General features: G+C 37.1%; 1 protein-coding gene across 1 annotated transcript in view; it reads right to left on the reverse strand.

The window, feature by feature from the left end:
- The window catches only part of LOC139978306 (DNA mismatch repair protein Msh3-like), a 49,474-nt gene extending 38,547 nt beyond the window's left edge, over nt 1-10,927 (reverse strand). Inside the window, exons 1-4 of the mRNA XM_071988379.1 lie at nt 10,565-10,927; nt 7,586-7,727; nt 6,456-6,910; nt 5,152-5,388 (exon numbers count right to left, since the gene is read on the reverse strand). Of these exons, the coding sequence (XP_071844480.1) occupies nt 5,152-5,388; nt 6,456-6,910; nt 7,586-7,727; nt 10,565-10,852 (1,122 nt within the window). The 5' untranslated portion in view covers nt 10,853-10,927. The remainder of the gene's footprint in view (nt 1-5,151; nt 5,389-6,455; nt 6,911-7,585; nt 7,728-10,564) is intronic.
- Between the last annotated feature and the right edge of the window lie 6,867 nt (nt 10,928-17,794).

Raw genomic sequence — 17,794 nt, forward strand, 5'->3', positions numbered from 1 at the left:
CATGTGCATCCTCCAACCCCACAGAAGTGAATGTTAGCCTTAAAACAGATTCTTTTGAGTTATACATTAGAACATCAAAAAGACACTTTGAGAGACATTTTGTTGATTGAAATCATAAACAGAGGTTAAAAATTTCAAATATCGTAAAGCTTCATCTAGTAATATGTTAACAATTTCCACGGGTTTGACTTTATCTTGGTAACAAAGTGAAGATTAAATGAGAGAATACTTAATTGGTATATCAAAGATAGAAACAAAAGGCAAAATATTACCAGCTTTAGAAATATACTGCCTCTTTAATTTTAACGCTTTTGTATGCATATATATGTCAGTGTAAATATTACATATAAAATGATAGAAGCCTCGATGTATTTTGGCTTACTTTTCACCTGCGCCACTAGATTCATTCAATTGATATGAAATATTTCAAAATTATGACTGCATGAAATACTTAATTAGGAAACTGAAGGAAATCCTATTCTTCACTCAAGATTTCTACTCCAAGGACCTGCAATGACTCATCAAGGTGTATTTGGAGGATCACAAGAATCTATTCAATCACAAAATTATACTTCATGCTATCGCATTAGCAGTTGTTTGTTTGGTCCGGTATGAATGTAGTCAAAAGAAACAAATTCAATAAACCAGTATGCTGAAATTCTGCTCTTAAATATTTCCCAATTAATGTAATATGACAACCATGTTATGCACAAAGCTATGTGGGTCAAAAGGTCAAAGTACCTACCACAATCAATCACAATGAGCTTTACCTTAATTACAAAGACATAAGCAAAGAATGGGAAACTAAGATTGAAACAAACACATAACGAGCTACAAATGGAAGATAGACAAAGACAAATTTGATTTTTATTTAATTTTAAATTTATTTTGCCACTAATTTTTGGCATTAAATGTTGTCTCACATCCACTGCTATAAATGACACATTGCCCCGACATCAATTGATCAAACAAACTTCGACCAGGCTTTGTCATAATTTAAGATGGAAAAGGAGATGAAAATTACAAAACCTTCTAAACATTTCTTTATTTTTGCAGGTTTGCTCAAATTTATGAAAGTTATGTAGTAGTAAAAGTCGAGTCTGTTACTTCTTTGCATATTTTGTTTTCATTTTAGTAATTTCTATTTTTCTTGATTCTAAAGTTGCTTCCTTTGTCGATATTTCTTCAGTAAAATAAGCTCAAAGTGATAACCTTGACGTATGCAACTCTGTCGGAGTCCTTCAAACTTTGTAATTCAAGAGCTCTTGAATATTTTATTGACTGGTATAAATAATACTCGCTTTGACTTTTCTTGTTATTTTGTGGATTTTTTAAAAAGCAAAATGTTAGTTTTTTTTTCTTTTTCTTTTTTTAGTATTCAGTTTCAAACATTCTTACCTGAAAGTAAGTTTGAAGTTTTCTGAAACCCAAACCAGTCAATAATAATTAAAAAGGTTGAACAATATCAGATGGTTGAAAAACTGCAATAGGGCTTTCTCTCACTGGGCCTCCTTGTTCAACAAATTAAACACATTAATGATGAGACTACTGAATAATTAATGTATTCATTGAAACAGGGAAGAAAATGAGAAATCTTAATCATTTTATTTTTATCAATTCTTCGAGGAAGATCAAATCAGGAAAACAATTTGGTCATTACATTTGTTCTTACTTTATTATTTTAGTTTCTTTTCTTTCTCTTTTTCTTCTCGCCCACCTCCCCCCTCCCCACCTCCCCCCTCCCCACCTCCCCCCCTCCCCACCTTCTCCCCTTTTTTTTGAGTTATTTATATCTGCAATTTTTTCTTCACTCTTTAAAAGCTATAGTCACTTTGTAAGTTTGTCAAATGTTTAAATAATACCTGATGAGAAGAGAAAACTTCAAAGAATAATTAATTGATGCACTTTTTTATGCTAGTAGAAATCTCTGTGTGGTAAATCCCCCAAATGGTTAAGTACTAGGATATAGTGCACTGATCACAGCATTGGTATTATTATTTTTATTATCAGAACATGGTCATTTCAATACAGACATTAAGATTGGTGAAATCGGCTCGCACAATCATGTCACATGAAATTCTACATCACTGCTTAAAAGCAACTGGCTGTGTTTGCAGAATTACTTCTCTACTGGCACAGATGCTCTACTGTTAGTTTGTTGTATCAAAATCACTGCTAATGTTCAAATGCTTGAGAATGTTGGTTAATGTTGTAGAAGAAGTTAGCAATATTAGTTAACCTAGCCCTGGCAATATTTCTTGAGTACGTTGGTCAATGTTGAAGAAGAAATTATCAATATATAGCCTAGCCCTGGCCATATTCTTGAGAATGTTGGTTAATGTTGATGAAATCATCAATATTTAGCCTAGCCCCAGCCATCTTCCTGAGAATGTTGGTTAATGTTGATGAAATCATCAACATTTAGCCTAGCCCCAGCCATCTTCCTGAGAATGTTGGTTAATGTTGATGAAATCATCAATATTTAGCCTAGCCCCAGCCATCTTCCTGAGAATGTTGGTTAATGTTGATGAAATCATCAATATTTAGCCTAGCCTGGCCATAATCTTGTAACAGATGTCTTGAACTATATTCAAGACAACTTTTGCATATAAGAATCAGGGTTAACATTGTTCTTGTCATTACCTGTTGAGGCTTAACTATCAGCTAACTTTGCACATTATTAAATGGAATCAATTTGGTTAAGGTTAACACATCAGTATAAACACGTCCAACTGCTTTGGCATTTGTTAGGAACCTTGTTCAAATAGCGTTTACGTGCCTTATCACATGTAAGCATTTTAACTGATGCCAAAACAAGATATTGTATAAAGGAAATTGTGGACAAGCAGTTCCCAGGGACACATTTATTTCAAAATTATATATTTCAAAATTACTATATATATTTGTACATTTTTCTTTTCTTTTCTCCCAGGGAGTCTCCTAACTTGTTAAGTCTTTTTAAGACTTTATAGGATACTTTCTTTCCCATTGTACACAATTGGCGATAAAAGAAATAAATACATGAAAAAAGAAACAAGATGGCCAAAGTCACACCCCCCCCCTCCCCCATAGAACATGTAGATCTATCTACGGTGTACTCTTTGTTATAAGATCATCAGATTGGTGTGTGTGTGTGTGTGCATGCGAGTAAAAAGGGTGATTCAAAAACATTGAAAGGATTAATTCATCACTATGGTGATCATTCTGTAAGAAGTTTGAAAAAATTGAAAATGTGTTGATCACAAACAATCCAAATACTGAAAATATCAAAACCAACAATCAGATTCCTCTTTACAAACTATAAATTGCATGCCAACTTCCATCAATAGTTTATTGGCTCTGACTGTTAAATACAACTCAGCCAAACTTTGCATTGTAATTATTATTTTAAGAGAGGTTAGTTAAAACAACTTTTGCTAATTTGAAACTGAACAATGTTTTCCATTGTGACCCTTTAAGTTCTCTCAGTAAATAACAGTGACTTGATGACAAATGATTTCACTTGATGACATCGTTACAGACAATTCCTGCTCAATTGGACATGCAGATCTTGGCAACTCTCGATACAAGGAAATTAATGCACTCACAATTTAGAGTGTCGAGTGATGCTGCGAAACATTTTTTAGCTTTCCCTTCGAGTATTGATATTTGTTTGCATAAAATATCAAATTTTTAGACAATTAGAGGTGCTCTAGTCAAGAGAGAATTGTTCTATGCTCTGCATCTACTTTGTTAAGACAATTTTGCAAATTCTTAATGAAAAAATGAAACTTTATGCACAGTTTGGCCGTGAAAATCACTTCACACATGAAATTCTAACAACCTTTACTTTCTTGACTCCAAATGAAATAACAACTTCTCAAACTGTGCTCTGCGAGGTTTCCTATCCTTCAAAGGGGAAATAAAATATGGATGCTACTCTTAATCAAAAAGGCTTCTCAGATGTACTTCATACCATAAATTACTGAGAACTTGAGATCTAAAGAGCAAATATTCAAAACTAATATAATCATTCTGAATAGACGCTCTCATAAATCCAACATTTTGGTCTCAACATAAATATACATTCTATATTTATGAAAAATTATATTTTGTAACCAAAACCAAAAACATCAGGGGGAATGACCCATGCTGAACATGGATTTGAATGGCTCGTGGTTTCTATGGTAATGGGGTAAAGAAAGTGTGATGGTTTTAACAGAGGCAAGAGCGGGGTAGCGTGGGGATCATTAGATTACATCTGATACTACGTTAATATTTAAAGCGATGAAGACAATTCTCTCTCACAACCAATTAAAGTAGAAATAACAGAGTCCTTTAAGTGTTCAGTTTGATCCAAGGATCGATCCATTAAGGAGGGAGGGGAATTTAAGTACTGAAACCAGAATACATAAGAGACAAATTTGTGATGCTTTGTTGATGTCATCATCGTATCAGTTGGACAAGAAGAAAAGGGGGGTTGGAATGAGAAGGAGGAGAGGAAGTTATTATCTAGATGCATGAAAGTGACATTCATAACGGGAGTAGTGTTGATGCAAATAAGTGTTGGACATGTATTTAAATATATTCAAACATTCTCTGACAAACATAACTTTTATTAAAGGTGGACATGGAACTGCTGTTGCACCTTACCAAGTACATTGCAAATAAACAAGCCATACTCAGGGAATTTAGTGCTCAAATTTTGAGTAGCAGTTTTGGAAGGCTCTGAAAACTCCTTTACAAAATACTACGGTACCTGTGTACAACCGCTTGCATATACATCTTTATACTTATACAGCAATTTACCTGGTTTGTATATAGATTTGCGATGCGATACCAGATAACTAATCCCTGCGTACGGAAGTCTAATTGTGTAGACTAAACAAGAATGAAATTTTTGATGATGTACTATATATCTTTGGCTATGTTCATACACAGCTGTTTTTTTCCTCTAGGTGCTTTGCAAAGTATTCAGATGAGTAACAAGTATTTCTTAATCAAGCGTTTGCTCAAAAAGAGGAAGTCTTCCCCTCTTCAAAATACTTCCAAATTTTTAAGCCTGATTTAACAGAAAAGACGATTTATAAGAAAGACCTTTTTTTTAAAGAGATTTTGGGATACTCATAGAAAAGCAAAGTGACTGTTTTAAGAGTGATTTTCAAAAAGGATATCTTCCCCTATCATTGTAGATTTTGTATAGAGGGCGGTCAATTTACGCTCAAAAGGAGCCAATTTGTTGCTTCCGGAGGCCTTGATTGCTGCTGTCTCTGTCTGCTTCACAACACCCACTTTGTATCCCTTGGAAACGAGCCTTCGTGCATGGATAAACAACCGATGGGTTGGTATGCTTGCCACGATAAAGTTGTGATCTGGAAAGGCACAGATGTGGAGCTCTTTGGCTGCAATCTGTGAAAGAGTGCAAAGCTCAGGTATTTAGCAAAATATTTTCAAACATTGAAAAAAGAGAGTTCTGGGCAAAATCAGTGAACAGTTAATACATAAAGAAAATATTTAAAAAAATTAAATTATCCTCTGGATGGTACATGGCTGTCCAGCCCTAACTGTGACATGTCAAACAATTATTTTAAATTGACGAATATCTTTTAGCAAAGACAATGGGTAATAAAATTGATTCTGATGTATCTGCGCCTGTTTTTAAGACAGATTTTTGTGCTGATATTGACCAACTTCTTGATATCCTTTTGTTTTCATAACAAAGTAGCTCGTAAACTTAACTGGTCAACTTTCATTCCAATTACAGACCAAAAGTTTTAAAACCTTTTAAATTCTTCAAATCACGTTTGCATGTAGTTGATACTGCTGTGGAAAAGCGTCTGGGTGACAAAATTTTGAGAATCCAATCAAATTTATTAATTTACTCAATTGTTTACATTCCTAGGTGGCAAAATCTAGGAAGGTGAGTTCGTTGATCAAATTCAATCTTGTTTTGAGTAATAATCTGTTGGTCTGGTAAACTTGTTAAAGGAAAAGCAAAAGCCAAACCAACATCTTAATTGTGATATATGAATGAGATAGTTGTGCTGAACAACTCCTCCAGAAAGTTTTACAATTTTTGGCTCAAGTTTGGGAAATTTCAAACAGCTATGCCAGGGGAGCTGACATTTTGTCAATGTGAGGTATCACATAGCCAATTCGAGCTGACTATTTCTTAGTATCACTTTTCATATATTCAGTGTGAGAGTAGACGATATTGTTACTATTAACATAAATGCCAGTATAAGGTAATGTTGGAAACCATTTCAGTAACATTTTCAAATACCACCTCCCACTAAAGATAATAAAAACAACGTTATCACATTTACAAGGTTTTCAGACTTTCACTGCTCTCTGACCTCACATGACATTTGGCCTTCAACAGACAAATATTACCATGGTTAAAAAATTAGGTAATTGCTATGAGCACTGAGACATGAGTCATGGATCTAAATGGCTATAAATGAAATGCCACGTACCTCAGCATCCTTGTCGAAGAACCTGTACCTGTAGCCGCACTCAATGAATAGGATTGCATCTGGGTTTTGCTCCTTTAATGCGGTAACTTGTTTCTCCAATGGAGTCAGTTTCCCTCTTTCTTTCAATGCGGTATATTTCTTTCTACTGCCTTTCCTTTCATGCGTTTCTGAAGACTCTTTACATTTATCAAATTTAAATCTTCTTCTGGGAGATAAACTGGTCAGCTGTTTCCTTGAAGTGGAGGTAAATTCAGTGTCTTCATGAGGTGGCACGGCTGTACTATCACTGGTAGTGTCATCATGCAGACCTTTATGCCTCTCATTGTGTCTCGCCCCTTTATCGCCTTTGACAAGCTCTCGTTTTGTTGCTTCCTTGTTGTGACTCGTTGGAGAGGCAGAGAAGCTGCTAAGAGTGGACAGTGTGGAAGAGGAGAGACTTGGGCGAATTCTCTCATCTACAAAGGAAAAAGAAAACAGCAGCATCGGAAGTCAGATCTCGTAGTTATTTTACCTATATGTCTGTCAAAGCTAGATTTTTTTCACTGTGATTTCAAAGTGTGCTTATTTAGCCGCAGTTTAGCCGCAGCGAACAACAGAATCCGATAAATTGTATGAGATGATATAAAATAAATTTAGAGATATGTCTTTAATACTGGTTTTCTTTGTGTTGATATTTTCAGTACTAATTACATCATCCAGATTGTTTTATTTAGTATGAACATCACAAAGGGGAACCAAAGTAGCAAGTAATAGATATATAATGTTTGTGTATGAAACTAATTGAAGTGATCATAACAGATATAGCCTTAGCTTCATAAAATCTGGTGATATTTCAAGTTTGACAAAATGGCCATATATATATATATATATATATATATATATATATACATATATATATACATATATATATATATATATATATATGTATATATATATATATATATATATATATATATATATATATATATATATTATGACTAAAAAACTGTACATACAGATGCCATGCACACCACTAAAGAAAATGGAAAAATATTTATACAATATATTCTCAAGAAACATTGTAGATAGTATGGGATCATCATTTCAATGCCTTTGCAAATGTCATAAATTGAATCCCTACTTCAACTTACTCTTTGCGGTTTGGCCTTCCACTTCTGGGCTACCGGCCACAGTTTTTGCCTTCTTCTTGGCTCCACCATTTACATCTCTGGGAGATTCTGGAGAGCTTTGGCATCCTGATCGCTTTCTAGTCGGTGTTTTTTTAACAGCAGTCTCATGAGAAAATATGATATTAAATACAATTTAATTAATAAGATTAAAAAATTTAGTAAGGTAATAGAGTAGAAAAGTTTGACACAAAGAGCTTGAATTTTGATGTTATGTTAGACCAGGGAGTTGTTATGGAACAACTCCCTGGTTAGACATGCTGTCAATGTTCTAGTTGAGACTACGTCTTGGGAGTCAATAATGTAAGATACTGTAGCACACCAAAAATCCCACTATCAGTTCTGTAGCTGACACTTAAGACATTCAGAATATAAGTTTGACAAAGCAACTATCACCCAAAAAATATGCAACCTGCATGTCAATGTGAGAATGGGTACGTTCTTTGAAAAACACCATACTGTATATACATATAAATGTATATATCGACGCATGGCAAACATCTTTCAAACTTCCTAAGATTTGCACCCTTTACGATAGAACCAATGTCATGTAGAACTGCTCTAGCTTATTCATGATATAATTGACCATCTCTAGTGTCTTATGTTCATCTGACAAGCAAAATTTTCCTTCAAGTGTCCATGTTAACAAACAAATGCCATCCATCCATAGTGGGTGCATGTAACCAAGAGGCCAAACTGCCTGGCTGTTACATGCATTGTGATTGAAACTGTTTTTACCAAAATGGTAAATAATGTGAATTTGGTTGATATCATATCAGCTACTGTATACAATATTAAAGAGGCTCTTGGTTCCGGGATTAGCAACACCTGAAATCTGCAGAGTTCCAACTTTTGTATTGATTCTGCAGTATTATGTCTTTATAATCAGCAGGTTAAATTCCCTGTGTTCATTATAAACAACAGGCTTTCTCTTTGTGAAAACATACAGCAGTGGTTTACATGTGTCCTTTGCCAAGTTATAACATAATGCTCTTCAGTGAAACATCAGTTTCGAGGTTACAGAATATGAGGACCTGTGTACTGTCTTGTTCACACAGTTTGGAGTTCAAACTAATTCCTTAAATCATTTGTAAAGGAACAAAAAAATGTATTTGGGAAGTTGAATGGTCATTTAAAGGCATTGAAGACTCGCCCCAAACCGCGTGCGGCAATCTGAAAAAGTTAACTTTCGGTTGCTAGCAAGTGACGTTTTGTTTGTGTCGCTACAAAATGCAGACAGTAATGAAACAAGATACCCTGTTATCTTTAGCTGGACCTGAGATGTCCATCACTGCATCGTTTGTACACTGTGCTGTGGGTATTGACCGCAGCTGTATATACTGACTGTACACTAGTGTCTAATTACCGACGGTAGCAAGCTGTGTGTGTATTTTCTGGGATCGATGGTGGTGTCTAACACTTCTGTTACACTTCATTCGAAACTAGGTCAGATTACCGGCATTAGACGTTTCTTTTTGCGCTAGTCTTCACACTCTTAACCAGAGAGGAACTATGGTGTACATCACAAAGTGCTTTGACAACTGACTGCTAAGTGTTTATACTATACAGTTTAGAGTGGAAATCCATAATCCACAGTACAGTAGGTCCAATTATGACACACAATTTGAATTGGCAAAGTTTGGCATTGTTGAATAAATTTCTCTAATTTCTGCATTTACCCTTTGCAATATGTTACCTACAGTACATGCACATTTACATTTTTTCATATTTTGACAAGATTTTGACAAAACTCTGGGCAATCTTTGTGGTGATATCTTCACCTAAATGGCACCATATCTGGACCTATTATGGTGCAGTTTACTCATTAAAGTGAGCAGAATGCATCAGTAATTACATTTTGATGATCCTAACTGCATAGCTCCGAACTCTTGAGAAGTCAAATTCTGGTCCATGACACGAATCACCATCCTAGGGGAGGGGGTATCCCCCTGAATTTTTTTGGAATCCTGGTGATGCCTACATATAAACTGGTGGCACTTGGAAAGGCTTTTGTCACCCAAAATTTTCTGAGAAATATGCATTTTTTTTGTGTGTAACATCAATAAATTGAATAGTAGGTGATAAATCATTCTTTCCCGTGGCATGAAAATGTTTGCTGCTCGCCCCAATGAAAAGAAATATAGGCTAATTTGAGGTTCAAATGATGCTGTAAAGGAGGTTTTATACTCTATTATTCTAAATGCTAAAGAAATGATGGTTGCTAAGTCAAAATTTGATGCAATTGTTTTTATGTATACTTGAGAATTACAATGAGGGTTTTTAGGACGCTTGCGCGGGTCAGCGGGTTTGGGTGTTAGAATGCGGGTCCAACCCGCGAAATGGGGGTCAGTTGGGAGCTCTGTAACTGAGCTAATATACTAGTATCCTTTGTTTCAATGCAAATGTAACAAGCACAATAACAAATTTCTAGAAAGCATCAAGTTGGAATACTTCTTTCTTTCTTTAATAACAGTCTAGGAGGTTTATGCTAACACACAATAAGTTACTTGATAGTGATGTTTTGGACATATAGCTTTGTAAATATACATCAATGTTTTGTGAGAAAAAAATATATATTGAGAAACTTGCTGGTACACTTTAAGTTTGGCTTTAATTGTTTCCATTGCTATCGTATCATTTCCAAAAGTTTGTCACACATTATACAGTAGGTCCTGTGTCATTCCCAACTGCCTATGCCAAGTCCATCATCCCCTTGTCCATGGTGTATTGTTAAGCCTAGGCCTTAGGCTAGTGATTTTGTGCACAGCTAATTACAACGGAATGGAAAGTTAGGCTAACTCTTGATAAGGACTGCATAATAATCCCCACAGACCTTCACGTGTAGTGTATGAAATACTGACTTTGGCATACTATGACAGTACTTGTCTTAGGTCTCTGCTACAGTAATTGCAACACACTAAAACAGGCTAAGGTCAGGCTCACCTGAGTATTGTTGTCTCCAATAACTTTCTCACCGTCGTATGAACTGCCAGACGGCACATGCTTCTTCGGGAGCTTGAAAAACCTGGACAATGTGATTTGTCTCTTGCTATCTGTTGCATCTAAAGATTGGGACTGACTTTTCCCACTTGCGACGGAAGCTTTTCGCGCATTTCCAAGGTTTGGGTGCCTTGATTTCGTCGCCATCTTTAGTTCATGGACGAGGTAGTACACTACTCTTATATTCGCAAGTAATTCAATGAACCTGTTGTACGAGATCATGCTGAACATACAAGAACGTCAACTAGAAACTGTGTTTAGAAAATTTGCACCACCTTTTCCGCGAGGGTGTATTTGTTTGCTTTGACTTTACTTGACGTTAGAAACATGTAATTTCATAGATCTGAAACCTTTAAATTTCCGTGTTTGTTTTCCTTTTCCTATTTACAACGTAGAATGTCAACAGTGTCATCGATATAAGTAACGGTAAAGGATGACTTTAGTGGGCAGAATTTTAGCAAGTGAATCGAAGGTGCACCACGAGCGCGAAGCACGAGTATCATCTCATGGGGTCCAGTGGTCGCGTTAGGGCCCCTGACGAGGTCCAGAGGCAGCGCCCTGTAGGGGCCAGGGAGCTTAGCCAATATAAGACAATTTGAACACATAAAATTAGTTTAAAGTTGAGAAGAAATGAGCAGCGATCCCTGATTTTGAACTCTGCATGATCCGGGTGACTGTTTGCAAGGCGGCAAGGGGTGCTGTCTAGTGGACAATATTGACAGCCCAACTGAAGTGCAGGATGTTCCTTTAATATATACCAAAGGTAATGGTAGCACCTCGCACTAGTTGGAAACATGGGGCTGTTCTTATTCTAAAATGAACATAATTAATCAGATTACGAGTATGTAGAAAGTTTTGCCTGAGGTTCGATAAATTAACAACTCTGCCAAGGTCAATCAGTAGTTCATATCAGAAGTGGTCGCGAATCGCATTTCATTTCTCTTGACAATTACCTCCCTTTATTTTACAGAAAGACCTCTCTCTCTGGTCCAAGCTACCCAAGAGATAATTTTAATATTTGGGTGTCCAATTTCTGTATTGGTCAAAGTACCGTACCCAACTGTTGAGTTGAACTGAGGCCTGCCCGATTTGGGACGAGAAAATTGGGCCTTTGAGAAGTAGGTCTGCACCTATACGACCTTTAAACTTATAGACTCGTATAAGCCTATAGGGTTGGCCTATCATGCAATGACGCTCTCTTAGATTGGCCCAAGTTACTTATTGCCTCAGTCAAGCGTTATGCCATATCAATGAAACTCACTAATAATCAGAAATAGTTTTGTCTCATTAATAACTAAACGTTAAAATCACTACTAGCATGCGCATGATTTCAGGCTGTCGGAGGTGGTGTGCCAAGTTTCTATTTCCACCGACTGACCCCACAATTCCCCCAAGTATTTATTTCTTAATACCGTCGCGGACTCCCCGACTGAGGCCGCTCAGAGATTGTAGCAACCCCCCGTACCCCCGTAGCCCCGTTCATGCTTAATGTTTTAGAAAGCCAATATTTTCTCTACGAGCGTTCAGAATGGAACAGATCAGTCAGCTATGTGTAGCGGCTGTCAGTTCAATCGGAGGTATGTGAGGCAGTTTGCCAACACAGAATTTAGACATTTAATTCAGCGCCCACTTCATACAGTCGGTATATACGCCAGAGATGATTCAGCTTCTGTTAAACTGAGGCCATTACATGTCTCACTGTACCCAGTATACCGAAAATGTCCGGCAGATCTGGTTTATTTATTTATTTATTTTTCTCGTTCGGCGTATGGGGGCGTTCGCCCCACTGGATCGGCCCTTGGCAGTAGGCTACTCGAAAAGTTTTTAGTGTACTCGAGTAGTACTCGACTACTTTTTTACAAGGGCTCGGTACTCATTGAAATTTGGAAAGCACTCGGATGCCAAAGTACCCGTACCCAGTGTACGCGAATTAAAATACGTGGTACTCGCTCAGTACGAGTACTTTACGAGTGATAACATGTACACAAAAATAAAACTGGTCACCGCATAACTGTTCGTTTCTTCTGGCAATCTATTGTTTGACTCTGTAACACGTATGTATGTTGTGCGACGATGAGGAACTCATCAGTGACGTATGTTCCTAACGTACGAAACAACTAGTTTAGCATGATTGCAGTATCACTATTTGTCTAACATCCATGTGTGCACGTCAAGTAGTTTTTTGCTATTGCCAATATGTCATTTCCAGTATCAGAAACATTTCTGATAATATTGAAACATTCTTAATTTGCCAAATAAGAAAAAACACAGTTATGTCGTCAACGTACAACTGTTTCATGATCACCAGATAACAGTTACCGTATAAAGATAATTAGGTGCTTCTATATTAATAAATCGAAAGTTCTCGGATGAAAAGGTAGCCAAGTTGTATGCGGTACACGGATTCTAAAATGCCGTACTCAGTACTCGGATTCCGGTACTTAGTGATCGGGACCTCAAGTACTTGGAAGTATACTCGGTACTATAGGACAAAAGTACTTGACTACAACACTGCAAAGCCACTGGCTGTTCATTACATTTAGCCCTACCATGCACGATGGTGGTTGGGTTTATGTCTCATTCAAGCTTACAGACTCGACTATTATTGGTCGATAGTGATCGAAGTAAGAAATTCTGACGGAGGTCTCCCTTTTTGTTACTGTGAAAACGTTCCTGCACTTGTACAATTATAAAACGGAAAACAGCGAAAATGACAAAAAAAAATTGTTTGTAGATCTTGCAGGATGCGGAACTGATTCACTACTATTTGTGCTGACTGTTATTATAATATAGGCTAACCACTATCGTATTTTGAAGGATGTGCAGCGTAGATAGCCAGAGTATATGCTTACACATAAGTAGCTTTACTCTTTGTACGTCATGTCATTATCTGAAGACGACATTTACCGAGCAATGCAGTTCCTTTATCCAGGGTTAGAACTACTCCATCCAACGCGAAATTTCTACACTACAAAACCTCTAGTCTTCTGTTTAAAATATAATATGAAGTATGTTCGGCATATTGCTTCTTGAAAAACCCCGCAGCTTCTCTGGACAAAATTTGCTTATAATTTTTGTAATCGTTCTATGTTTTTTTTTTTTTTTTTTGGTTTTTGTTGTTGCTCCATAGCCTAAACTTCAAACACTCGCAGACAAGAAGTAGGCCTGAAGCACCATCGATCAAAGATGAAAATATCTTGAATGTACAGTAGTGATGGAATACGTAAGATTTGAATTACCGGTGATAAAATGTCCCGTATCACACTTCCGTAATGTTGTGTCGTGACCTTGCTGTCTGTAGGCCATTGGGGAAACACAGAAGAAAGCAAAGTTTTCCCGCCAAAACAGAAAGAAAATGCTTTAACAAAGCTCGCGGCATCTTATTTAGAAATTTTATATGAAGATGATAGAGACAATTTTGAAACCCAGATTCAGGTTTTCATGCACACGAAGACAGCGCCTCAATTCTGTGTCATTTGCAAACATAGTCACAACTTTTTTTCCCCTGACAATATGACCTTGGCAATATCATCTTTCGTCGTAATGGGAAGGTTTTTTGTCTTTTGCATTCCCAATTTGTCATCAAAGATAATTCTAGATTAGAATTTGCCCCGAGGTAAGGGGATCCCTGGTGTATCGGCAACATTTTGTGCATGGTTTGCAGTATCTAAATGGACAACCTTGACTGCAACTTAAAATGTGCGGTAGGCCTAGCCTATGTCTATTATGGAAAGATGGACAAGAAATATTTCTTCATCAAAAATGTATAAATTAATCGATCTCATTCCTACGGCTTTTCGATTTCAAACTTTGGACAATATTTCATGATAAAGCGAGGCTAATCATCGACTGTTTTTCATTTACCACTATGCATTTATTGGGCTACTTTTTGTAATCTAATGAATATACCTTTACACGCCCGTGCCTTGAATATAACTCTGCGATCAATTGAAATAGCTTCCGGATTATACAGGAATTATTAAGTTAACTCTGTCAGCAATGTTGTTTCGACTTACCAAGTAACAATTCATAAAGTGAGACTTTGAAAGCAAAGTAAGGTAACTTTTGAAAAAAGAACTCTTAAAGGTCAATTCATTCTTTTCTACGGAACCGGACGTTTTGTTATTGTCACCTACTTTTAAGATCTTTCAATGCAGTATAGAAGGCCCACGTAAAGACATGATGGACTGAGCAATAGTAGATGCCGGGAGTTATAGCTGCTTGGTGTATAGGTGCAAGGGACTGTATGATCAGGGGAGTATTCTCGCGGGTCGGATACCTTCGACAGTCATCCAAAACTGATAATATATAGTCGCAAAATTATTTTTAAAATGAAGTGGGCGTGGCCCTGGTATTGTTAAGCCGACTCCTATATGAAGGGATGTGCCAGTGGGTCCTCCCCATTAAATAAATATTGTAGACGTGAAATGGTTGCATTTATATTATGTCTATGATGAGTCTACACGTAAGTGTGTACTAATAACTATTTCGAATGTTTTTATTGTGTGGGGTGATAACTAAACCAAAAATGCAAAATAAGCTAAAGATGGATGGTCCCCACCCCACCTCTGTCAGGCAGTGCCAGTTACAAGCCCATATACACGTGTGTCTGCTCATCGTCTTAATGCTTTTAGATGTATTTAAGCATCGACAGTTTGTGAATACAGAATGCATTCATTAATATGTATATTAACGGTCTTTTCAGTCTTATTGAAAAGTCTCTCTCCACATTTGTTTGTCTTTGCCGAGCCTTGGGGTATGGCTACCCCACCCCTCCCCATACCTCATGCATCCCCCTCTCTCCCATACGAGGTACGAAGTCCAACCCAACGTGCTCGACATAAACGTTGTTTTAATGCAATGCTATAAAATCCAGTGGCGTAGGAAGGTACTTTTGAGTGGGGGGGAGGGCTGAAGACTGATGGCCGGCCTGGGGGAGGGTTCTATTGGAATTTTTTGCATTTCCAGGTGGCCTCAGATGCAATTTGGTGCAATATAGCACACTTCAACACCCACTCCATTTTGTAAATAATTTTGCATTTTCACCTGGCCTTAGATGCAATTTGGTGCTCCAAATGAGATTCTTTTCTCATTTGGAAATGAAAAAGGGGTTTTCTGACTTGCGGAGCGGGGGGGGGGGGGGCGGAATGATACTTCCGCCCTCCACATTTTTCACTGGGGGGGGGCTAGCGCCCCAGCCCCCCCCGGTTCCTACGCCCTTGATAGAATCCATCTCTAATACCATGGCGTTATAATCTTAAAGGGCATGACCAGACAGAAAAGAAACTTTGAAATACTAAAGACCATTAAAAACAATATCATTTCAAGAAACTTCACATTACGGTGGCGTTAGTTAGTTGAGGTATTATCCTTTACAAAGCAAAGGCTGATCAATCGAAGTGGCTGGACTATCTATAGTTTAGTATATATACCGTAGTCAATTAAATTGGCTCCCTGTTATCAAGAGGAATATATATATAATGTGGTTTTAGAAGTCACCTTGGGTAGGCATATACCTTGATGTTTTTTCTTATCAATATTATTATTTGTTTTAAATAATAATTACACTTTTGCCACGATCGTCTGTAAAACAATAGATTAAACATTTGTCTTCGACCGAGGAGCTGAAATTATCATCAACAGGAGCTATCCAGACAGTTAAGGAAAGTATAATTGCGAATATTTGGAAAACCGAAATGGATATGACAATTTTAACACGAAAATTCCAGCTACACTGTTATCATATAATGGTAACAAATCGTGGAAATGACTTACTTCTGTGTAATGCATGTTGCTTACATTTATGGGCATGTATGTTTCACTTTGTCGCAGGAAGTAGGCTTTTCATGCTTGAACTGATGTACTTTCCCTTGCAGCCTGCCACATGTACTTTACACATCGCAATGCATAAACGGGTAATACTAATACTAGGTTCTGCAGGATAGCCTATATATGCATGCTGTGACACTGACACAACAAAACAGGTATACAAATACATCCATTCGAACTAAGAAAAGTCGGGTTTAACCGCTCTTATGCTGCCTACGGAATTCGTGACCAATGGATGTCTGCGTGGCTTGCTAAGAACACTACAACAGAGCTAACTTTAAACGAAAAGCTAAGTTTTCAAAAGACGTTTTTCTGGAACACGTTCTAGCCGAATTCCACTTCATGGATACTACGTTAACATTAACTAGCAAGTATGTATTTCAGCTATCGGCCATCCAGGACAACGATTTCATAAAAGGTTGATATAATAAACACGAAAAGACATGCGCAATTTCTTCTAGGTGATCTAGTTTACTCGATGAGTCAATAATAATAACAATAGTAAAAACAATAATAATAATAAATACGAAATTCTTTAATTACTTTGGGAACTTCTATGCTTCTATGATTAATAAAATATTCACATCGATTATTCTTAGTCAGGGGCACTCGCCTGGCGGGAAAACTAAATGAGAAATGTGACCTGGAGCGAACTAACCCCGACGACACCTTCCATCCATTACATTAATATCTTTGTCACATCTGTGGAATTCCATTCCCCTGTAAAGATGTATGAAACACGAGTAAACGTGCATGAGAATGACCTTATGTTCTGAAATGTCATAGGTTGATGAAAACCTTTGGTTATGGATCATCACGTTTGTAATTGTCAGAGGCAGGGAATGTTATTCAGGAGGTTGGAGAATCTGAGATGAAACTTCATCATCACATGAGAGCGATTCCATGGTTAGGCTTCCCGCTGCAGCAAGGCCAGAGCGTAAGCTCTCGCAGGGTCGGTCGTAATTCTAAGACATCCCAAGCATCATATGACTGTCTTGCTTGCTCTGTTTATGTTTCAAGTACATCGCGAGAAGTTAATTAATTTAAAACAGAACTTATATAGAAAAGGACTGTAGAAGAGCTTAGGGCGATGAACTCTGCAATCATTGAGAAATACAGAAGACGGAAAAGAGAGAGAGAGAGAGATAGAGAGAGAGAGAAAAATGATGGGATAGTTTTTCACAGCCTACTCGAGGCGTTGTAATATTTCACTTACATCTAGAAATCGATAGATAAAAATGATTTGAAAGAAAATCTACAGGTTACTACTTCTTGTAAGATTAAACAAAGAAAATATAGAAACTTGAGATACTTGGTTTATATGATCACCGAGAAGTTATTTCT

The sequence above is a fragment of the Apostichopus japonicus genome, chromosome 13 (assembly GCF_037975245.1).
Source record: "Apostichopus japonicus isolate 1M-3 chromosome 13, ASM3797524v1, whole genome shotgun sequence".
NCBI lineage: Eukaryota > Metazoa > Echinodermata > Holothuroidea > Aspidochirotida > Stichopodidae > Apostichopus > Apostichopus japonicus.